General features: G+C 40.2%; 1 protein-coding gene across 2 annotated transcripts in view; it reads left to right on the top strand.

The window, feature by feature from the left end:
- The window catches only part of MLLT3 (MLLT3 super elongation complex subunit), a 289,433-nt gene that overhangs the window by 253,153 nt on the left and 11,443 nt on the right, over nucleotides 1–24,837 (top strand). For both annotated transcript variants that reach the window (XM_045043401.1, XM_023242352.2), the window contains exons 6-8: nucleotides 14,583–14,658; nucleotides 16,525–16,654; nucleotides 19,280–19,379. In XM_045043401.1, the coding sequence (XP_044899336.1) occupies nucleotides 14,583–14,658; nucleotides 16,525–16,654; nucleotides 19,280–19,379 (306 nt within the window). The remainder of the gene's footprint in view (nucleotides 1–14,582; nucleotides 14,659–16,524; nucleotides 16,655–19,279; nucleotides 19,380–24,837) is intronic.

The raw sequence follows: 24,837 nt of genomic DNA, 5'->3' as shown, positions 1-24,837 counted from the left end.
CACAGTTGTTATTATTGATAACAGTAGCTACTTAGACATCATTTATTTAATGCTCTATTTTCATGCTTTATGTACATTATCTATATTCTCATACTAACAGTGGGAATTAGTACATTATTAATTTCACCACCACCACCCCCACCCCCCCCCCCCCCACTTTAGAGATGAAGAACCCAACACCTGGAGAGATAATGTTACCTGCCTCAGGTCACATAGCTAGAAAGTGGTGGAATCAGGATTCACCCCAGGACTAATGTTTCTAGAACCTGACCCCAGGTCATTATATTATTCTATTCTTTTTACCTTCACCCTATAGCCTTTGAGTGTTCGAAGTATTTGACATTTAGATTTAAGCACAAAATTCATGCCAAAAGTAAGCTATAATTATTTTAAAATTGCTTGCCATTTTTTATAGTCTATCCTTTTATCACAGAGCCAGTAACTGCACTTGGCTGTCTGCATCTCACTTATTAACACATCTTACTGAAGATGAATCTCAATAAACGTGCACGTATACCCCCCCCCACACACACACACAAACATCTATATGACACAGCAGTGTTGTAGGTGTAGTTCATAGCCGTGTCCAAACAGTGCCCTCTGTGTTTGCTCTTTTTTTTTCTTCTTGTTTACTGGAAAATGTTATGGGAACCCCAGTAATGAATAGGAGCTTAAAGTTCATGTTCAGTATTTCCACCTTTTAACCCTACCACCCTTTATTTGTACACAAAAACATGATCTCTGCGGAGACTTTGCTCTGTTGACGGAATAGGAGTGTATTACTGATAGGATGGGCAGGTCGTACGGTTTCAATACTCATGAGACAAATAGATCTTGAATCTTGAAATGGCCATTTCTTCACTATGTGCTTCATAAAACTGCGGGCTAAAACAGGGGGTTTACTCAACTGACCTAAGTTGGTAAGTCGGAGTTACTTTAGAGAAATGTTCTAGAATGCTAGAGCCTCATTAGGCTCAAGATCCCGGTGTACTAGGAGAGAGAGTTAAGTATTTGACATCTGATCTCTCTAGCAGAATGTGTGCTCACCACACATAGGGCAGTATCAGATGGAAGAAGCCAGTTTCTAAAACAGTTTGGGGTGGATGTTTGCTTCTGATTAGCCTGTGTGTGTGTGTTGGATGAATGAGCAATTGGGAAGTCATGACCATGTGTTTGCTGTCATTTAAACTGCCATTCTAATCTAAATATACATGTGGGTGCCTAAGGAGACTTCTTTCTTTTCAAGAGGATCATTCTTAACAGCTCTCAACTCCTTGCACTTTGGGGCACTTCTGTTTTCCTGAGGGCTACTCTGTTTTCTTTTAAAAGAGGTGAGGATGATTTCTTTGCTTGCTGTATTTCTGATTTTTCAAGGCCAGCTGTATGTAAAGTTTATTTACGGTGAGCAGCAACTTCATAGGAAAGACAGCTTCTACGATGTTCTACAAGGTAATGAAAGAAGGGGGTAAGCATGAGGAGATGAACGGAAGACACAGGGGGTTTCTCTTTATAGAAGAATTCAGGAAAACCTTCCTGATTTTAGGTCACTAATTTGCATATAGCACGCATTGATCTAATTAAAAAATTAGAGAAGTTTATAAAATAGGTATGATTTTCTAATACGTCATCATAAAATGGAACCCTGATGTGCGTTTTTTCCCTCAGACTGATTTAAGGTAGAAAAAAAAAAGGTACGGTTCTCCCTTGACTTCCAAGAATTTACATGTATTTTATCTACCTGGGAATTGTCCAAGTCCATATTAAAGAAGTTAGAAGTTATACATATTGAAGTTTCTTCTGCTCATGATTGTAATAGTATAGACTTCCTTTTATTTTCTTAAAGAAAGCTAAGGATTAGATTTGTAAAAATCTTACTAATCTGAAATGAATCTTTTCATCCAGAAAAGAATAATACTGGTCTTTCATTTTATCATAATTATATAGCTTATCATATTTTGAAAAGCCATACCTCCAAATGTTTTTCTTTCCCCATTCACACATTTTTAGATATAAAAGCAAACAGTGTAAAATTTAACTTACTGAAAAATAACACTTGTCATCTAACTACTAGAGGATTTGATAAAAATTAGTTATCTCTTAATTACAGATTACAGTGTTTCCTTAATATCTTTTGATAATCCCAGAGAGATGGTCTTATTTTTTAAAAAATTACTGCTATGCAGATTCTTACACAAACACATGTATTTAATTGCCAGTTTGTTTCATAGTTCTACTGTCTGCCTGTTTGAATGGAAGTTGCCTTACAGATTAATATATATGACAAAACAATACATGTGACAAAAACCAAGTTAAGTAGTAACAAAATTTAAAGACCGTAGGATTTATTCAGAGTTGGGCAAAGTTTATACATGGGCAATAAGGTCTACCATTATTTTTATCCTAGAGAAGTATGAGAGTTATGTAGTTTTATGTTGGGATATCAGAATGAGTGGACATTCATTGGCAGAAATAAATTTCCTTGGAACTATATTCCAGGAGAATTTACCATATGGGTCTCTAGATGTCCAAATAGTTAATGTTTTATATAAGTGGGCAAAGTAATTTCATGTAAATACTAATCTCGTAAATTAAAATTATTTTTTTCTGGTGGGGTAGAACATACGGTTTTTACCCAGGCATGGAAATATCTAAAGACTTAAGAAACCTTTTTTTTTTTTTTTGAATAGCATTTCCTTTTTAAATGTTTTCATTCCAGCATAATTTCAGAGAAAACAGAAGCTGATCATAATAGCTCCCTTTCATTCCAGGAAGAGTCATATTTAGTAAATTCTATTCTAGAGCAGTGAGCAGAGCCTTAGTTTTGCTTCACAGGCAGCTCCTCTCGCCTTCCCTCACTTCCCTCCCCCACTGCTTGGCCACACTCGGGCAATTGTGCAGTTTGCCTAGTTCATCAGGAAGTTTATGAGAATAATATCGGTATTTCTAATTTTCTTTCAGGTTTTTAGTTGATAAGAAAACACCGCTTTCTAGACTAATTTGCCTTTCAGGTTTCGAGCAGTCAGCTGGTAAAGAGGACTTGACCTGTTACACATTTCACATTGTTATAAGATAAAAACCAATCTCTTAGGAGATGTTTAAGTCAAATGTAATTAAGTGGAAAGAAGAGTCTGTGTTTTATTCTCGCTTTTCAGCACTTGGTCTTTTATGTGTAGTGGACAAAAAGGTGATAAGTAGTCTTTATAGGAAGAAATTTGCCATATGATAAGCTAAATGTGCTAAAGTTTTAAAATAAAATGTATGTATTTGAAACATGCATGCCTGGATGGGTATGGTTAAGGATTCTAGAATTGAGCTTTTCCTGAATAATGATTGTACGAGGAGGGAATGCTCTTGTTTCATGAAGATTAAAAAAAACAAGTGTGGGTCTTTAAATCATTCTTGAGATATTGAAATTGAATGCGTTTCTGAGGATCAATTCAGAAGCAGTTCCAAACCATCCTCTGAGAATGCCATAAATCATGTGTGCTGTGGCTCTAATTGAACAGTGTGAATCTGAATCCTCATTAACTTGTCTGTAAGGAAGAGAAAATTGAAGAGAGCAAGGAAGAGGGCCGAGGAGAAGACCTTTAGCCGGTGCTGTCCTGAGCTGCCATTGTTGAAGGACGTCCTTTGAGCTAATTTCAGTCCCATAAAAAAAAAAAATCTATTTAGTGATTAGTAACCAGTGGATAAGAGCAGAAAGCCCAAGCGAATAAAGGCCATAAATACTGAAGTCCTTGGGATAACAGCCTGTAAAACTGTCAGAAAGCATTGCTTAAGTGACAAAAGATAGCCCAAAGTAACAAGAAGCCTAGCTCGCTAGGCAATACGCCATATTCTCGGACACAAGACATCATGTAGTTTTGTCCAAAAATAGAGGTTCTTCTTGAATCCAGTACCTGCCCCACTTCATTTATTTGTAGTGGCTGGTGCCTCTTTGCTTTTAATTTGTGGTTGATTGCATTTGCGAGTAGGAATCATGATGCTTGTTAAAGATAGCCGTGTTTCCAAAAGTAGAACTATGATTACTGAAACTTCTGTTTAGATCCATCAAGATCTACTTACTTGCTGAGAATGTTTAGCCTAACTAGAGTGAGTGGGTGCGTACGTGTGTGTGTGTGTGTGTGTGTGTGTGTGTGTGTGTGTGTATGTATTTTTAACAGGCAGATGGTTAGGAGTTAGATGCTGTTGAGTGCCTTTCTCTTGTTTTTAAATTAAAGTCTAAAGTTCACAATTCTTAAATATTTCTCCCTAAGGGAAAAATAAGTAAATAAAGCCAGAAGAATGTTAGTCTATATTATAAACTATCTTGTTTTTACTGTACAATATTGAGATCACAAATGATTAAAGTCTTACCAGCCTGTACTTTAGATGTGTTTTCAGAGTTAGAGAAAATTCACGATAATGGAGTCAAAGGTCTTTATTCCAAAACTCCTATTGTTCTATGATGATGATTTTATGGCAGTTGAATTACAATGTTAGCAAGCAAAATGATACATTTTACAGTTTTACAGTATAACCTTCAAATCCCACATGTGCGTTTTAGAGCTGTGTCTTCAGTATATTTAAAGAGTTGTGCTTCTTCAAGTTAGAGAATTTTGTCAACTTATGGGCATTTGCTTTTCAGCATCCCGGCTGTGAGAATTGGAGGTGTCATTCACTTGAAGGGAGCAGATGTTAAAGGTTCTTGCCCCTGCCTCCCTAATCCCAAACACCCTTGAAGAAGAGAAACGTCCTATTACCCAAATAGGCATCTTTCTGATGGTGAGAAAAGGCGGTAAAAGGCAGTAAATCTGCCTTCTCATTATGAGGTGCAACAATAGATTGATTTATGAAGAAAAGCAACTGTTGGGCTTATATGTGTGCATGGAAGTGTAGGTTCCTTTAGAGTCTTCTAAGCGGTAGCTTTCCTCCTGTTCTTGACAAGAATTTAATATTACTAATAGGGAATGTGTTGATCCCAAATGCCACAGTTTTTAAGGGGGTGCATTAAGAAGAAAACAACAACAAAAACCCCCCACCTCCTAATGTGTTCACATGAGAACAATCTCTTAAATGGCTGTGTTTTTGCTATTTTCATTTGTTTTCATTAAATAGAGGGGAATTCTTAAAGAGAGTTTTATTTTTATCAACTTTGTGTTAGTACTTAACACTTTAGATAGAAGCGAATGTTAAGTATAGCATATTTAGATGTTAGGCTGTTTATAAAATTTTCAGTTCCCCTTAGTGTGTAATTTTCAGCAAACACTATAAAATTATCAGACAGACCCACAGTAAAGATAATCTCAAATTGCGGGGAGGTCATGTTAAGCATTTTGTGTTGAGTTTTTAAGATCTTTGTGCACTTTAAAATCTTTTAAATAAGTCTGTGTTACCTCTTATTTGACAAGGAGCTTTGTTAGAGTATTTCTATTTAACTTCAAAGTTAAAATTTAAGCTCTAAGTAAATTTTGAGTGTAAAATATAAAATACAAAAATCTGGATGGTCTCTAAATAAACTGATATGACACTGCCTTGTGTATTTAGCACCTATCACTCCAGAATTTGTAATCTATGTGATATAATTAAGATTTGAGCAGGTAACTTACAGAATTCAAGCTGATAAGTATCTACAGAGTTGAGGTTAAAGCTCATCTCTCTCGATAAACTTGTATCCCCAAGGTATGTATATTTCTAAATTGTAGCAGTGACTGTGCTAACATTCCGTACAAGAAGGCACATACAAATACTGGAAAATTAAAAAGAAAATAAGTAAGGGTTCTATTATTTTCTTCTACCCCCACGGATTATCTTACATGCATCTATATGCACATGCATGCACATACCCACCCCCATGGAACTTTGGAGTGCTGATCCAGAAGAAAGGGAAAGCACACTGTTATTTTAATTAGGGAGATATGGGCGTGTAAAGACTTAATGCTTGCAACTGTCAGCAATCTTTGTGATATAAATCATAGACTGATAATGAGAAATGTTGCGTTTTGACCTGGTGATGATCGGATGGTTTTAAATCAATACTTTTTCCCCAGTGGACTTTGGTTATTTTGGAAATCAAAGTACCACGGAAGGAAAGGTCTTAGCAAATAAAATGGAGTCTTGATGCTGCTGCTAGGATAGTAAATCTAAGCTTCGCATTTAATGGGGGAAATTCTCTAAGATGTCCAAAGATTAAAATTAATAAAACTTCTTGACATTTGTGTAAGACTATAAAGGTTCTATAGCTGTCCATCACATGCGCTATGGCCGTTTTAAAGTAAGCCACTTTTTTAAAAAAGGTCTAAAGTTAATGAGAAAATGCAGTTTAATGTCTTGACAGATGATCTCTTCAGGTGTATCTGTGCTTTACTTCATTTCAATTAACTACATCTTTTTGATACCCTGAACTCATTCTGTTTAATTTACTTTAATATTTTAAGTTTTATAATCCAAAACTGAGAGTTACAACCGCATATAACATACTTTGAGGACTTTGTTCAACACTGCCCTTATATGGCGAAAGAATGCAACAATACTTTTACAATATTTCAGGCGTCTCCTGCACTGCACAGGTGGGTTATTTCACAAGGAACTGAATAGTTGTTCTGACAACGGTTTCAGGATCTTATTGTTAACTGATGAGCAATGGTGTTCTAATGTTCAGTGGTCCCCTTCAATAGTGGTTAATTATGGGGCAATTCTGCGAGGAAACTTTTTTTTTTCTTTCTCTTTTGTGAGGCATTACAGCTCTAAACCCTGTCACTTGTAACTTTTTTCTTTCTCTACCCTAATCCTCAAAATACACGAGAGAGAGAGAGAGAGAGAGAGAGAGAGAGAGAGAGAGAGAGAGAGAGAAGGGAGGGAGAGGGAGAGAGGGAGAGAGGGAGAGAGGGAGAGAGAGAGAGAGAGAGAGAGAAGGGAGGGAGAGGGAGAGGGAGAGAGAGAGAGAGAAGGAGAGAGCGAGCAGTTAAAAGATAAGTCTCTGGCTTAACAACCCAGTGGTATATTTTATGGCCAGTTGTGAAACACAACTTCTATGCACATGGTCTTCGCTCACGGAATAACAACATGCTTAGAGGGAGTGCAACTATAAATGGTCTGTTTCCAGATAATTTCTCATTCCTAAAGCTCTTAACAAGTGTGTGATTTGGGGCACACATCTGGAATATACACCATCCTGCAACAACTGGATTTTTTGGAAGATCATATGTTCTGGCCACAATAGTCAGTAGCAGCCTTCCAAGTACAACCGGTGATGATAAAAGAGTTGGGGCTCTTGTGTTTAAAAGAGAGGAAGCTAAAAGAAAATTATAGCCATCCCTAAGTGTGGAAAAGGGTCTCGTGGAAAGATTTATAGGCCCTTGTTCCCCAAGGCCATTTCATTTCCTAATGGGATTCTGTGTTCTCACACTGGGGGTGATGGGCACAAATGATGACAGCATTTAATAATAACAGTGAAGGTGACAATAATAAGGAAGAAGGCGGCAAATGCTCAAAACAGAGGCACCACAATATACAGCCAATTATCTGGGCTTGCAGGATGATTTTGTCCGTAAGTGGCATATGTAACAGAAATAAGGCTTCTGGTTTGCTTACAGAAGAGAGGGCAGTTCTTAGGATCTTGCTCTCTTACCAGAAAATGACAGGCATGACAATAGCTTTTGAAAATGTAAGGGCCCCGCAGGCTAAATACACCTACAATTTAACATCAAGTTCATTTCATTTGTCATAATACCTGCAAATGGAGAGGGTTTGCCAACCCTTTGGTCACAGGCTTGAGTAACTGTTAAGCAATAAAAGTTGTAGCTTCCTATTCCGGTGTCCTTTCCCCACTTTCTCTTTGTTTTCAAAGAAAGACCTGTTGACAGATTATTTAAAACATTACATCTATTTTTTTTCCGAGGGTTATGTGTATGGATTGTATAGAAGAGCTGAATAACAAGAGTAGATCACTTTAGAAGGTAAATAAAATAAAGGATTGTAGCGTGTCGCCCGATGTCAGTCTTCTTGATCGGTACCAATGTCAAGAGGATCAGGGCCATTCTAGGAGAAAACTCCTTGCTGTTTTAAGCAAAACTTACTGAACTGGTGAGGGGAGTAGCCAGGATCTGTTGTAGTGTTGATTGGACAAGTGTTAGAAGCAATTGACACAGGCACATTCAGACCCAGGGATGCAGGGTTTTATCACTGGTTTGTTTTGGGTACCGATCACAAGAAGTCCCTCATGGACAGAAGGATATTCAGTGCAGCTTCGACAGTGACATAGAAAACTCTGTTCCCTGACTAGTGTTATCACAGGGTGTTAGTGTGTTCAGAACGCTGCTTTAAATTAATTCTGCTTTTTCAAGGTGTAAGTGGAAAGAGAACTGGATTAGAAGTCAGGAAACTTGGATGCTAATCCTCCTGACTGTTACCTACTGGCCGCTTAATCTTACTGTGCTTTGGTTTCACCATCAGTAAAATGGGGATAAAAAATATGCCCTTTTGTCTTAATCAGCTTGGGCTGCTGTAACAAAATACCACAGAGTAGGTGGCTTACTTAACAGATTTCCTATGTTCTCGAGGCTGGGAAGGCCAAGTTCAAAGTGCTGCCTGATTTGGTTCCCCTGTGAGGGTTTTTTTCTTGCAGCTCCGTCTCACTGTGTCTTCACATGCTGGGCAGGAGAGCTCTTGGTGTCTCTTCTAAATAAGGGCGCTAATCCTATCATGAAAGCCCCACCCTCATGACCTCCCAAATTACCCTAATTACCTCCCAAATGCCTCATCTCCAGATACCATCCTGTGGGGGGGTTTAGGCCTTTAACATATGAATTTTAGCAGAACACATTCAGTCCGTAACACTTGCCTTTCTAATGGTCAAGCAAAGGAAATAATATGATAGAGTGACACAAAGATATATTATCTTTCTATATAATAAAGTTTTGTTCTTTTAGCATGTTTATTTTGAAGCGGTTATTAGTGTAAAATCAAATGAAAATAAAAGTTCTCATGTCTGCCCTTTTGATAATTCTTGCATCATTCTTGTGAGATTAACTTAATCCGTGTTATTTCACAACTTTTTAATACTTAGTTCTTTGCTTGCCTGCAAGCTTACCTTTTGTTGACATACCTATCACCATATATTACCTATCAATGGGAATTTGGTAAGAGACTACACTCCTATGATGAACATTTCCCGTAATTGTTTAAAATGGATATGTCATTTTTCTTTAAAAATGAATTAAGTGTATATTTGAAAGCTGAGTTGGATTATCTTCAGTTTCTTATAGAAGAGAGACTAAATGAGGTAGTCTTATTTTTTTTTCAGTTATATCAAGATACAGTTGATGTATAAAATTGTATTAGTTTAAGGAGTATAATGTAATCATTTGATACGTGGATATATTGTGAAATGATTGCCACTGTGAGTTCAGTTAACATCCATCATAAATGAGATAGTCTTTTAAATGATATTATATGCTGGGGCGCCGGGGTGGCTCAGTCGGTTAAGCAACCAACTTTGGCTCAGGTCATGATCTTATGGTTTGTGGGTTCGAGCCCTGCATCGGGCTCTGTGCTTACAGCTCAGAGCCTAGAGCCTGCTTCAGATTCTATGTCTCCCTCTCTCTCTCTCTCTCTCTCTGCCCCTCCCCTACTTGCTCTCTGTATCTCTCTCTCTCTCAAAAATAAACATTAAAAAAAATTTAAATGGTATTATATGCTGAGGAAAAAAAGTGTCAGATGATTATTAATTTTTAGTGAAGGAAGCACTAAACTGACAAGAACCTAGTACTCTAGTCACAAAAGTTGATAGAGATATAAATAAAGTGTATTACATTTGTGATTTCTTTGTTTAGCACTCACCCTTGACACAGTCTTTCTGGATATTTGTGCAAAAAAGATCATTTTTATTGCAGGCTCTATGTTTTCTTTTACCCAGCAAGGCAGAAATTTTGTGGAAAACAAGTAGCAATGTATCTAAAATCATTTCTGTTTAACTAGTTATATTCTCTCCCTTTCCGCTGAAGAAAAAAAAAAGGCATATATTATTCTCCCCCTTTTTTCTTTATTTTGATTGCTTTAAAGATCAAGTTGAAATTCTGTTCAGAAATACAGCGGCCTCCGAGAAAAGATGGCCTCTTCTGCCTTCTGATCACCTAAGGAGGAAGCCTTGCTCCCATCGTAAGAAACAATGCCAGATTTACAAGCCCTCTCGCGTGACCTGCCTTGACAGGTGTTCTCTTCTGAAGCGCTTAACTCGTACGAGTTGTAAACATGTGGTTTTTCTTACTCGTCTTGAACAAAAATAATCCTCCGTAGAAAATCCATTATAAAATGATTTCGCATAGCCATTTAATGTTGAAGATTCCATTGCAAATCTTGGTAGGCCCATTGTTTTAGTAGTAAAGATAGATCTTGTTTTAGGCAAAAGAGGACTCTGGGGTCTATTGTAAGTAACGGTAGCAACCAGATGTTGATGAGGTACCCTGTAACAGTAGTGGGCTAGGGATTTTGATTCCATTGCACAATTTAACATTATCCCTTCCACCTGAGGTTCAGTGCCCTTGCTCTCTGAGGACCTTAATGCTGAAGCAGTAGAAATTGAGATGATTGTTTTTTATCCGAATAAAGTCAGGTTTTTATTAGATACTGGGAAAGGCTTGAGCAGGCAAGGTGAGAGAGAGATTCCCAAGTTTAACACTCAGTGAATGCTTGATATGATAATGAGTGTCATAGAACTTGAGGTGCTTAAGCCCAGGCTTCGGTCCCTGTGGAACACACTGTTTAAGCTTCATGTCTAGCGTTTGAGAACTTAGGAGGTCAGTTATGCATGTGTCCTTTGGGCCTAAACAGGAAGAGGCCAAAACTTTTTTTGGTGGGGCAGATTTTGATATTTCATTTTTTTTTTCAACGTTTATTTATTTATTTATTTTTGGGACAGAGAGAGAGCATGAACGGGGGAGGGGCAGAGAGAGAGGGAGACACAGAATCAGAAACAGGCTCCAGGCTCTGAGCCATCAGCCCAGAGCCTGACTCGGGGCTCGAACTCACAGACCGCGAGATCGTGACCTGGCTGAAGTCGGCCGCTTAACCGACTGCGCCACCCAGGCGCCCCGATATTTCAAAAACAAGCATCCAATTAGTAATGGAAATAATCAGAACCTCACTGAGGTTCCCTTACACTTAGGTTTTGGCACATATACATGTAAGGAGGGGACAAGAGGAAGCAATGATCTTTTCAGTCCTTGGGGTCTGTAAAGATCTTAATCTAGCTCTCTTTATGGTGAACAGTTTTTTTTAAAAAGAAAAAAACAACCTTTCCTCATTTATAAAGTCATCCTTGATTTGTGTTTTTGGAGAGTAAATCTGATTTTATGTTCAAATAAAATATAGACTTAAAGTGAGCAACGCTTTTTTGTTGTTGCTTGTTGGATATGATAAACTGTAAGACTGTGTCAGCCCCATCTAGTAGAATAGCTTTTTGAGCAGTTAACATCGAGTCGAATTCTGCTGTGGTCTGGTTAGGTAAGTTTAAGGCCCATCCACTATGATGTGATTTTTGTACATGCTTCTTAAGTGTCTTTATTGAGTGGTAACTGCATTTTTTTCAGGGTGCTTTTCTTGCAAAACACTTTGATGAGAAGGCAAGGATGCTACTTCTAGAAACATCAATCAGTTTCTATTTTTTCTCATGATGCTTTTTTTTTCTCTTCCGCTTTCATAAATTTAAGATTCTTTCCAAAACATGCGTTTGCATTTAGAAGGAAAGAAATGATTAACCTAGTATCAGTGGTGTTCTGCTTGGAATTTTCATTAATACTGTTTGTTGAGCTTTTGCAATATAAATATGCCCCGACCCGCCACACCAGACCCATTGAGTCAGAATTTCCATATGGATAGAATCCCCCCCTAACTGATTCTGATGAATATCCATGGCTATGAATCTCTGGATCCTTGATCAGCGGTTCTTAGAAGTCGGGTTGGTCCCCAGAACAGCAGCTGCATCACCTGGGAACTTTTATGGAATCCAGGTTCTCATCCCTATCCCAGAATTATTGACTCAGAAACTCTGGAGTCGGACCCAGCTGTCTGTGTTTTAACAAGTCCTTCGGGTAATTCTAATGCCCATGAAAGTGGGAGACTCACTGTCTTTGATCATCCCAAGGGGTCTTCTTGGCTCCCAAACCACAAATCCCTGTTCTGGTTACAAAAAGCTCCCAGGACATTGGAATCTGCTGTCCAGCATTCAACATTGTATCCTTTTCCATTCACCTCTGTTGCTTTAAACTTTCTGTGTTCATAGTTGCAGTGAATTAAGCACTATCGCCCTTAAATCCTGTGCGGATCAGGCGTGGTAATGATAAACATTGAACGAAAGCCTTTTTCTCCTGTTGTATTGTTCTTTACTCTTGGTCAATTTTCTGATGGTAACTGTGGAATTATTAACCTTGTTTGTGGTTAAGAAGCTAAAAGAAGGCTGCCTGCAAGTTTGGTTCTGGCCCTGGCATGATGCTTGAGGCAGATGGATCAAGTTTGGCAGGGGGTGGTTGCAGAGATGGCCACCATCCCCTCTTGCTTGCCCCATTAATGTCACTCTCAGCAAATAGCTCTGGCAGAACGGCTCCTTTGAGTCCAGTGCAACAAGACTGGTCCCGCAGGAGAGGGACCTAGAGCTCCCTCCACTCACTCGTAAGGAAACCTCCTTTTTGGCTCCCACATGGTTTCCAGAGCTCTCAAAAGAATACCATTTGCAGACACTTTTCATGGCTGAAAAGAGCGCCCTGGAGAGGAAAAGGAGTGCTCCAAGGCACCCAGGGGAAATGTTTTGCAGCTGGGCATTGCACACGACTGCTGGCCCAACGCCCGTGTGGTGGGCAGCTCACCTTTGTGGCTCGGCAGTGGACGCGCCACTCAGCAGACACGAAGAGCGCCTCACACAGGCGTTTGTGCTCGTGAACCACCTCTTGTGTGTGGGCCACAGACAGCAGCGTGGAGGACATCGTGCGGCACGTCTCTGGTACCTCTTGCAGCGGTGAAGGGTTGGTGGCCGCCTGCTGCTCATTAGAGATCCTGTCTGGCTCTTTTCCTGCGGGATGAGTGGTAAACTGCTGACACCTGTTTTCCCGTCCAGCCCGAGGACGTGAAGTGTGCATTTGGAAGGCCTGAAAGTGCTTCCTTGTGTCTGAGTCTGGATCTCGGTGTTGCCGGGGGAGGAGGGGGTTGGGAGTCGGTGGGGGGCAGGGAGATGGAACAGTCGGTGGTAAGAAAACCGCATTATCGACGGGACTGAGGTTCTCCTCATGGAGCGGCTTCCGTTGGTGCTCTTAGTTTGTCTTCCACGTGGCCCTGATAACTCGGGCGCCCACTGAGCAACGTAGAAAGAAGATAGGTCCTGTACATGGAAAGACCTCATGTTTTTCTCGGATAACATGAGTGTGTAGGTGAGGCTGTGAGCACATTAGAAAGTAGGTGAAAATAGCCCACTCTTGCAGCCAAATGTACCAACAGTAAGTTATGTTAAATTTGGCCTAAATCCGTAAAATTCGACTGTGTTGATGGTATGATCAAATTCTTTGCACTGTTCTGTCCATGCATTTGCTCTTCCCGTTTTTACCTACTGCAAAGCCTTCTAGAAAGTGGCAGATGGTGGAACAGAGGGCCTGATGCTCTGCCTTCAGTCACAGATACAGAGTGCCTGCTGTATGCAGTGCTTGATGCTAAGTATGAGGTGATAACAAGAAGCACCAGAGAGACCCCCGCACCCCTGCCTTTTCAAGTCCCCGCAGTCTGCTGGAGGGAAAAGACACATGCATCACAGGTCGCGCGACACTGCAGCATATCACAGAAGCAAACAGATGAGAGCCACGTTTTCAGTGGGTTTGGAAAAGGAAGACACCTGTGAGTTGGACAGGCCAGGGAGGGAGTGGCATTTGTCCTGGGTATTAGAGGATGAGGAGAGTCCATGGTGAAGGAGTGGGACACGTGTATGATGCTTTCTCCCTGCATCTGTAGGCTGTGGAATTAAAGGGTGCTTTTTGTTTTTAATTTTGTTTTTTTAAGTGGTGGCAACATTTCCCCATGACTCATTTGTGAGACTTGGCCAGATCTCCTTGTGAACATTACCTCTATTTGCAAACTGTGGATGAATGGGGTTAGGGTTGGGTCATGGCCTTGGACCAGAGTGAAATTAACTGGCTCATAATGTGATTGAACCAGTGACCTTGGCCTCATTACCACTATGTTTTAACCGGTCGAGTCCATCAAACATTGCAGAAAGGGCAATCAAGGTAATCTTTTAGAAGGAGATTTGGATAGCAGTAAACACGGGCGTGAAATCAAAGCCAGGTTCTTCCCTCATGTAGCACCCAGGTGTTTGTCTCATCATCCTTGAATTTGTATACTTGTTTCTGCGTCTAGTAAAAATATGGCGGACAAAACACAGAGGACAGCGTGACTCTCCTGTGTCACCGCTTTTGGCCGAATGCATCGTGTTGCCATTGTTCTTACGCAGTGCCAGACCGTTTTTGAAGAGCAGAATATTTGGGGGCAACAATGTTGTTTTTAATTTTGGATGTGTGATGCCCCCCCCCCCAAATGTATTGATTGTGGCTTTCTCTTCTTTCAAGTCTGAACAGCCCAGTCCTGCCAGTTCCAGCTCCAGTTCCAGCTCCAGCTTCACACCATCCCAGACAAGGCAACAAGGTATCAGTATCTCCCAGGCAAACTGGGAGACGTTTTTCTCATAAAACATCTTAATGAGTTGATTTATGGCCTTATTTTCTACTGTTTTATTATTTGAATGATAACTTGGCTTTTATGCAGTTGTATTTATTTCCCCTAGGAATGAACTGGAGTATTGTTCTGATGTATGAGGCCGGCCTCTAGAAATTCCCCCTTTTCCAGTCCCTGCCTTCAGAGTCCCATTTTACAAAAGGATTATAGACCTAGCCCATTCCAGGGAGCTCCCCAAGGAAATACAATAGCAAAAGCTGGAGTTGAGAGGCTGCGACATAGAGAAATAGGTTTTTACTCTCCCTCCTGGATGTCTTTCATTTTATTTATTTATTTCTTCTACAGATTAATAGACCTGTTTTCTTTGGCAAGTGTTAATTTGCTGTCTTTAAAACATATTTTCCCTCTAGTTGAACTTTAAAATAATGAGATTTAAATGTAAAGAAATCTAACACGTTTAAACCAGAACATTAACCAAATGTGTATTTTACACATTTCCGTGTGTGGAAATCTTCAAATAAGGTCTCCTTTTTTTTTTTTTTTTTTTTTAAACATGAAAAGTGAGATCGTATCAAGGAATAATTTGGTTTTGAGCATCATGTTGCACTTTCCCTTTCTCATTGACCATACTCAATTCCTGATGGTCTTCTGTGTTTTGAAAAGGATTAAACTGTTGTATGTATTTGGGCTAAGGCTAAGCTTCCAGGAAAAAAATAAAAGACACTGACCATTTTGGCTATTCAAATTTCTTGTTACGCTCACTTCCAAAGATATAAGCCCACTACAAAAGCAGAGACATTTGGGTTTTGCAGAGTGTGAGATTGCGAAGAATCAACGCTTATTTTAGAACTGACTTAGTGATAGCTGAGATATTTATGTCATAGATGAGACTTTAGGACTCGCCTAATCCAGAATAAAAATGCCTCTCTCACTTTCTTGATTGCCTCCACGGTGTCTTCTTTAACATTAACGAGAGTGGTCTTGTTTTCATCACATTTAGAGCAGTCAAATGAAAATAAGCCATGCTGAATCTGAATTTTTTTTCCTCCCCCCCCCCCCCCCAGTTATGTCCTGTTCTAGAGTAAAACTAGTTATGGCTTTCCCTCTCTCTCTCTCTGTCCCATCTTATGCTGGATACTCTCTTGAATTTTCTGGGCATCTGATTTATTGCATGGTTTTATTTATGTAAATATATGCTGGTATTTTGCCAGGAATTTCTTAAGCAAAATAAAAATTGGCTGCACAACATTGTTGCTTGCCCAAGACCTGGTGTCCAAGATCAATATGAAGATCAGAGATAGGACCTTACACCATGGAATTGAAATACTTTATAATCTGAACTTGACTGAAATGCTTGCTTGACCTGAAATTGACCTTGAAATAAAAGGAACAGCTAAACCTTAATAGATCAAAAACTACCACACAAAGGCTGCATTGCCAAGAACAAGTTACAACCGTGGTGATTTATTAGCCTCAACTTTTCAATACATGGATTAACCTAACAAAACATTCAATTTACTAATAGACCTTTCTGTTCCTTTTTAGTTGTAATTTTTCTTAGAGAAAAAAAATACACAGTAACACATTCCTAGGAAATAGAGATTTTCCGATGAACATCCTGGGGCATCTGTTCTGAAAACAATAGTGTTTTGGTTAGATATGACATTCCCGAAACTACCAAATTTGTTTTGTAAATTGTATAAGTATATATAATAATGGGTTTGTTTGTTTGTTTTCTGTGACCAGTGTTCAGTGCTGGTGAGCAGTCCTGTGTGTCTAATATGACTAAGTGTGCTTGAAGTCATGTGATTGATTGTGTTTACTGTCATTCCTCAGGTCCTTTAAGGTCAATAATGAAAGATCTACATTCGGATGACAATGAGGAGGAATCAGATGAGGCAGAGGATAATGACAATGACTCCGAGATGGAGAGACCTGTAAATAGAGGAGGCAGCCGAAGCCGCAGGTGAGTGACTTCCCAGGGTTGCAGCTCCCTGCGGTGGAAGCCTGCCTGTTCCCTAGCCTTCCCAGTGGAACCACAGCAAAGGTGTGAAACACCAAACCCCGTGCCTGCGGTAACTGGTCACATTCGTGTCCGTTGGGTCCCCTTGGCGTGCTTATATTCACCTTTACAGGGAACTCTGTATCCCTTTTCTCAGGGAGCAGAGGTTTTTCCTCTAAACATTCTGTGGGGAAAACGTCCTATTAGGAGTCCTTGTTCTTGAAAGCATACGTCAAGGTAGCAGGACTGACAGCTGAAGTAAACTCCGTTCTCATTTGAAGAATGTGCATAGTAGATCCGTTGCTCTAGTCTCAGAATTTAAGGAAACATGTTTGCTGTTTGTAGCTGGAAATATGTAATTGGCTCCAGTGAATTATGTGTGTGACCTAATTAAAACTAGGATCACCTGTGTGTGTTTTCCAGAAAATAAATTCCTTTTAAGTGTGCTGACAATTAGGTTCCTTAAGTAGCTTTAATGCTGTGAGGCATAATTCCACATTAGAAGATGGTAATTCATGTCACTTATAATTAATAGTCAACTTGAAATTGCCTTGAGGGTTTTATTTCTTTATCACGAGGAAAACAAATAGGCATGCTTACTTTAATGTGTTTGAGTAGAAAAAATATGAATCTACTTGAACTTAAAATCCAATTACATTTATAATACTTCGCATTAAATCTTTTCCCATTACCCATTACTGTGTAAAAGGCCCTAAAATTCCTTAAAAGAATACCATCTTAACCCAAACTGGACAGATCATGTGTTTCCTAATTGGTATTTCCTCAGCGTCCTTGGAGAAGGGCTCCTTGGAGTATATGCCCTCTCAGACCCCTCAGTGATTCTTCCGTGTGGCCACTCAGTACTTACCCTCAATACCTCTTCCTCTACCTTGTCCCCCAAACTCATCGATCTGTGTTTTTTTTTTTTGAATAGGAGAAAATAAGGAGCCTTATGGCCTTGGCTTTGTAACATTTCCCTTTAGAATTTTTTAATCTGCCAAGAAGTAAACTAAAGGGTAGGACAGAAAGACCTAAAAAAAGGACCAGAATGTGGCCGTGAGCATATTTTATAACAGCCCCAAACCCCGACTGCTCTCACATTTACCTGATGAAAAACGCGTGACCTATTGAGCCAATTTCCAGTTATTGTTATTTAGAAAATCTAGATGTTCTGTGACTGTGGAGGCTCACCCCCTTGGTACCCCTTCCCCTGAGTCCGTGCAGGTCAAATCCCACACGCTCGCGTGTTGTCTGATGCCATGCACGTTGTTAGAGATCCGCGTCTTTCCCGCCTGCCATGTGCTGTTAGCACAGCAGCGCCTGGGTAACATTTGGTCTTCCCTGCACTTGTAAAGTCCCCACTGTTTAATCAGCTTAAATACTCAGCCTTACCACTTCAGTCAAGAAGCATTTTAAAGCAGCGCTTCAACTGAACACTTCATTAATGTAATTTAGTTAAGAAAAACAAGTTCCATCAGTTTTTGCTAAAAGGATGTCCCAGTGTATCCTTTTCATTTCCTATCTTGTATCTCGTCTATCTGAATATATTACAGGGCTGGAATGTGATTGCCTATTCAGAGCAAAAGAAAAACTGTCCTGATTTCTAGAGCATTTTCTGTCTCTGAAAAGAATATTATATTAGGTGACTGTATAGCCCAGGAGAGGGAGCAGACTCTGAAGGGCATTTCAGAAAGAGGGTATACATACACCAGTGTAGAATAAAGAAATATCTTGTACTCTGGCTGGAAGAAAATTCTATTTTGTTCTGAAAAGAGAAAAACAGGGGAGGGGTTGTATTTTTGTCATCTTTGGTTGTCGAAAGATATTAGGGTTCTTTAAACAGGTATCCCAAACACACTGTCTTTTCGTCTTGCTGAAGTAGATTTCGAATGAATTGTTGTATCAGTGTTCAAAACCAGGGCCAGCCTTGAATCACCGCACGGTAGAAATAGTTGGCGTGGGTCTAGCACGTTGGGCTTCACACAGCCCATCCTCGATGTCCCCCTGAGCTGTCAGTCACACAGGGCTGTTGTGCGACTGACACATATTCTCCTTCGCCACTGTTTCTACTCCCGCAGCCTGTACTTTCGCTGTATTGGTGAAGTGTTCACCTGTCGCAGAGAGGTGGTGGGGGAGGGGGGCGGTTCAGAAGGAAAGATAGTAACCTACAAACTGATTTTGCCGACCTTCTGCAGGCCTGGGTAACATGCTCGATGGTAGTAGGTGGGTGGAGTTGGAGCAGGGAGATCAACAGGGCCCGTAAAATATAGTGGCTGAACACCAGCCTTGGGCTCTATTGCCTGGGTTTGAATCCCAGAGCCACCACTTTTACCTCTTGCCCTTCGGCGGGTGACCTAGTCTAAGTCTGTTTCCTCATCTGTCGAAATAAGGGTCATTAAAATGAGAAATAGCCGGCAAAACACTCAACACGGTTCCAAATACAAAGGAAGCGCCAGTATGTGTTAGCAGTTGTATGAGTTACAACAAGTTTTCAATGATTTAACGTTTGGATTCCTTGCTTTCTGCGCCTGTTTCCATAGATGTGTTAAGAACTGTCTGTACTGATGCGTGTGACTTGTTTCTTTTCAGAGTTAGCTTAAGTGACGGTAGCGACAGTGAAAGCAGTTCGGCTTCTTCACCCCTACATCACGAACCCCCGCCACCCTTATTAAAAACCAACAACAACCAGGTAAATTGCTGGGTTTGCATTCTTCAAGACTCTGCAAAATTAGGTGTGATCATTTTTACAAAGCACACAAAACTTTATTTTTATTTTTATTTAAATTTTTTTTTTCAACGTTTATTTATTTTTGGGACAGAGAGAGACAGAGCATGAACGGGGGAGGGGCAGAGAGAGAGGGAGACACAGAATCGGAAACAGGCTCCAGGCTCTGAGCCATCAGCCCAGAGCCCGACGCGGGGCTCGAACTCACGGACCGCGAGATCGTGACCTGGCTGAAGTCGGACGCTTAACCGACTGCGCCACCCAGGCGCCCCTTTATTTTTATTTTTTAATGCTTATTTATTATTTTTGAGAGACAGAGCAGGGGAGGGGCAGAGAGAGAGGGAGACACAAAATCAGAAGCAGGCTCCAGGCTGTCAGCACAGAGCCCGACATGGGGCTCGAACCCACAAACTGTGAGATCATGACCTGAGCCAAAGTCAGATGTTTAACTGATTAAGCCACCCACGTGCCCCAAAGCACAGAAAAGGGTTTAGCCCTTAATTAAAAAACAAAAACAAAACAAACCCTCCCTCTTGATATCAAATAAATGGGAATCTACAACCCTAGGAATAAACACACAGTTGGGGTAAAAGAGAACTTCTGTTGTCATGAAAAGTGTGTTCCCTCGGATGGGTTAATTACACGGATGCCGGTAGGGATGGTGACAGAAGGTGCTGCTCCTGATTTCTGTGTGTTCTTCCCCCTCCTCAGCAGTAAGTAGGCTAATTTAATGAATTAGAAAGACTATACCTGTTGAAGCTAGTTTAAAACCTGGTTCTTTGTTTTACTAATTGACAGTAATTTACAACTTTAAATCTTTCATCCTCCGTTTCCTCATCTGTAAATGGCGATATTACTACCTGCCTTGCTGGCTTCTGAGGAGGATGATAAATAATATATTTGTGAAGAACAAGAGGTCATGCTCAGACCTACTTGGCACTTTAAGGTGATGGGAGTAGATTTTATTAGTATAGGTGCTGTGTCTCTGTGTGCTCCTCCAGGAAAGAAGATCATCCTTTGGGATTGTAAGAAATCGTTAATAAAATGCAGAGTAAATAATGGTCATTATCATTGTCCTAACTTGAGCAAAAGGAAGACATTAATTTAATAGTCAACTCAGAATATAGTTATTTGGATAAGGTCTAGGCAAAACTTTGAAAGTTCTGATGAAGAGCTTTTGTCAAACAAATGATTAAGACTGGGATATTTTAAATACTAAAACTAATTTCAAGGAGCATGAATATTGTAAAAGCCTCATAGTGCATTGAGTTGATACACTCATTTATGTAAGCTATTCTTATCTGTTTGTCTAGGCAGATTCCCTGTGACCTCTAGAATAATTGCCTAATCCAAGTTATCAGATGAATATTGTGAACTTGAAAATAAAAGAACTGTGCTTTTCGGAAATTATTCTTTTTCACAGGTGTCCTACAATTTTAAATGGTCTTGTCCTTGAACTTGCGATCGTTGCTTTACGGGGAAAATGGCGATTCTTTAGCTGACGATGTTTTCTTTAAATTTTGCATAAAGCATAAGATCTCATAAAAATTAAAATACCTCATTTATAAAGTTTGCCCACAACTTAAAGCCTCCATTGTGGAGTAGGGATAATATCAGTGTTGCCTGCCTCACCAGTTAACATTCAACTGCAGTTTCTTTGTGGCCTACATGTGAATGCCAGCCCAGCCTCATTGTGTTACAGACTGGCTCTTCAAGGGGTTAGTACATTCTTCCTCCCTACCCTACCTCCCCGCACCCATGTGCCCCCCACCTCCAGTGCCCGCCAGGCCCCACCACACATCAAGCACTTCAGGGACAAGTGAAGACTAAAGCACATAACCATCATCACCAATCAGTTGGGAAGAGCCCTAGCCTGGCTAACTAGATAACTTGGGTTTCTTTTGTAAATTTGTGCTTCAGTATAAGTTGGCAAAAGAATAGAATTTGGACTTTGAATATATTTGTATATTTAATTTAAACCTACGGAGCCCTGATTTCTGCTTCCAGTGGTGTGTGTGTGTGTGTGTGTGTGTGTGTGTGTGTGTGTGTATGTATTAGAACCAGGGTCCCTCATGAGCAGCCAGAGTGGCACTGTCAGGAGTTAGGGGCATTAGGTATGTCCCTCCTGAAGCCCCCCATCTTGCCTTTAGAACTGCCCTTGAACACTTCCTGGATGGGCAGTCTTGAGTTGACTTGGCTCAATCTGGGCTTCAGGGAAAGGTTTGGATTCTTTGTCAGACTTTTTTTTTTTTTTTTTTAAACCTGTCTAGCAAAACGAGACTGAAAAATGAATAGTATCATCTATCTGGTGAGGGTAAAAATTACTTTATCCAATTAGATAGCATACCACTGGTTCCTTGGCATATGTTTATTCGATAAATGTAGCTTCACACATGTGAATCATCAATCTGTCAGGAATACTCAGTTATATGTCACTTCCTCCATGCACCTATAAGCATAATAAGAAAGTCCATATGCTTTCACTTTGAGCTAGTCTAGGGTAAGAAATACACGTACCACAAGAGCTCTAATCTCTTTAGAGCATTCTTGGAACTGAGAGAACAAGAAAAGGTTTTTAAAACTTTGTTTAGTATTGATTTCTTAACCCCTCAAATCACCTGCATTGGTTCAGGTTTGGTGTTATCCCTTTGAAGTCCGTGTTCTAGGACTTGTTAAAAAATTGCTAATCTTATTCTCCATGCTGATGAAGTGAAATAGTAAGAATTTCTTAAAAATATAAAAGTCCCCTAAATTTCACCCTCGGATGTGTTTTCAGTCTTCATTTGAAAGTATGCATGAGAATTTGAAGTTTCCCATCAAATAAAATCGATGAAAACAGACCTTCCATTTCACGGTTAGGCCTTCTTAGTGTGAATTTCCTTCGTTGCTGTGTGTCTTCACATTTCTATAAATTACCAGGCAAAGCCGAGTTTGCCTTACCCATTCTCAGTTCTTCCAGGGACTAGGGAAAAGGGAAAGTGCTAATTGAGTCAAACATTTTCTAACTATTGAAAAAAAGTGAACAGAGAGCCACATGTCAACAAAGCAAGTAATTAACCTGAGTATTGTTACGAGCTGCTAGCGATCATTAACATGAAAGACCGATCAGAAGAGGATCCATCTGCTGAATAATTGAGTTGTCAGTCCTCACAAAGGGAGGCAGAAAAAATAATAATCTTGAAAGTCTGATTCTCAAGCCGTATCCTCAGATTAAGGATCTTCGCTCGGTTTTCTGGGACCACCATGTGTAGAAATGGTGCTTCTTGGCGGTCTGGGTGGCAGTTTCCTTCAGTAAAGCCTCGTCGGCAATAATAGTGAGTGCTGTGCCATTTTAACCAGAGGTGTTTTGTTTTGTTTAACTACAAACCTCCCATATGTGTGGGTTTCAAACAAAATCAAAATTCCAGATCCTTTTTGGCTGAAAGCATGGAGGAGAAGGGGGTGGGGAAGAGGGGCCTTGAGGGAAGGAAGTGCTCCATTGGACTCAAGTTAATATTCAGAATATCATAAATTACCTATCCGCCTGCAAGGCATGTTGAAAGAAATTAAAGAGTCTATCTAGTTAAACTGGTTTGAAATAAGCCCATGGAAGACAAGGTGCTGTGTACTTTTATATTCTGGAGTCGTTTCCTTAAAGATAAGAAATGATCATAAATAAAACAATTGTCTTCAGCTTGGCTCAGCTCTCTCAGAATGAGGTTTTGACAAAGCTGTTTATTTTGGAGCAGGGAGAGATCAAAGAAGGAAGATGAACTGAGCCCTCTCCGGGCAGCCACTCAGTAACTTGAGGCGGATCACTGACACCCGGAGCTTTTGTTCCTGCCACTGAAGCTTCAGAAGAAAGAAACTAGGATCTCAATGTAGTTTGGCCTTGTGTGCTGTCGCACTTACGGAATGTGTAGGGTGGGACTCAAGTGCCCTGAATGTTCTGTTTTCTGCTCTGAAGAGAAGGTGGTAGAACTCTCTAAACCTAGTGAGCAAAGTTGCATTACAAATACAGAGCCCTCAGTCACTTTGACCCCGGGAGTGCAGTGACTGACTTGGCCCCCCCTACCCACCCTCCGAGTGGGACAAGATAGGAACACAATTCAGTTTTCTAGTGCATTAGGCAAGCACGCAGGCACTGTTTTTCTCTCTGGCCTGAAATCTCAGCAGATTGTCTCTGCTTTGCCCCACCGTGTGGTCTGAGTTGGCGAGGAGTGCCATCTACTGACCTACTTACTCCTAGGTCTCAGAGCTCTGAGTTTCCCTGGAGGTCTCATTTCCAGCAACAATAGAGAGAAGGAAATTCTGAATGTAGCGGAGTGTTGGGTTTCCTGTACAGTGCAGCATGTGAAAAACGATTGCCTTGCCCCACTGATTAAGTAATTTCCTTGTGTTGCCCAAAGCATTGTATTTGAAGTGAGTGAGCCTGGTCAGATTGGTCATCTGGTTATCTTAATGTTAAAACTGAAGAAACGAAGGCAATTCTCAGGAAAGGCTCTGTTAGAAGCTCACTTCTTACGTGTGCATCATTCTAAATTCAAAGGAAAAGATATCCTTTTGAAAGCATTTGGTCTTTTCCAGAATGTCATGGTCCTATCCTCAACAGGTAAAATGTTTATTGGTCGTATAAAATTTTACAGCTGAATGGGAACCTGGACATTTTCTTGTTCATCTCTTCGATTTTGTCTCATTTTTTTGAGGTCTGAAATGTTAAATAATAGGGCTATGGACCTAAACTTGAGTTTCTGAGCCCAATCAGTGCTCTTTCCCCCACAAATTAAAAGTGAACTCATTTTAAAATCATTTTTGTATTATGGAATATGGTAGATTTTTGAATAGAACTATGTGTGTGTTACAGCAGGGAATGGATAAGGAGCGATGGGAATATGAGACATCTATTTATTCATTACTTATTTACTTTCAAATGTTTGTTTATTTTAAGAGAGAGTGCACGGGAGGGGCAGAGAGAGGGAGAGAGAATCCCAAGCAGGCTCCATCCACACTGCCAGTACAGAGCTCATTGTGGGGCTCGAACCCACGAACCATGAGATCATGACCTGAGCTAAAATCAAGAGTTGGATGCTTAACCTAATGAGGCATGCAGGCACCCCAGGAATATGAGACTTCTTAAATATATCCTTTATTTGGCATTTTCCTCCATAATATTAGCTTCTGAGATTATAACTCACTTGATAATGAGGTTATCATGAAAAAGACAAATTACTTTGCTTTTTCTGTTTATGTACATTTGTAAACACTCATCAATAAATTCAGTGGATCTCAGCAATTTGAAACGAGGCCCATTTAAAAATATTTCCCTCATAATCCTCAATTTCGAAGACTCCAATAAATCAGCTGTATTTATTAAATAATAATTTGTTTCTCCTTTTTATTAATTAGAAACCTAGCTCCCCACGGAAGCGTCTAAACAGCATGC

Source organism: Felis catus, chromosome D4, assembly GCF_018350175.1.
Source record: "Felis catus isolate Fca126 chromosome D4, F.catus_Fca126_mat1.0, whole genome shotgun sequence".
Lineage (NCBI taxonomy): Eukaryota > Metazoa > Chordata > Mammalia > Carnivora > Felidae > Felis > Felis catus.
This window is presented reverse-complemented; position numbering and strand designations above follow the sequence as displayed.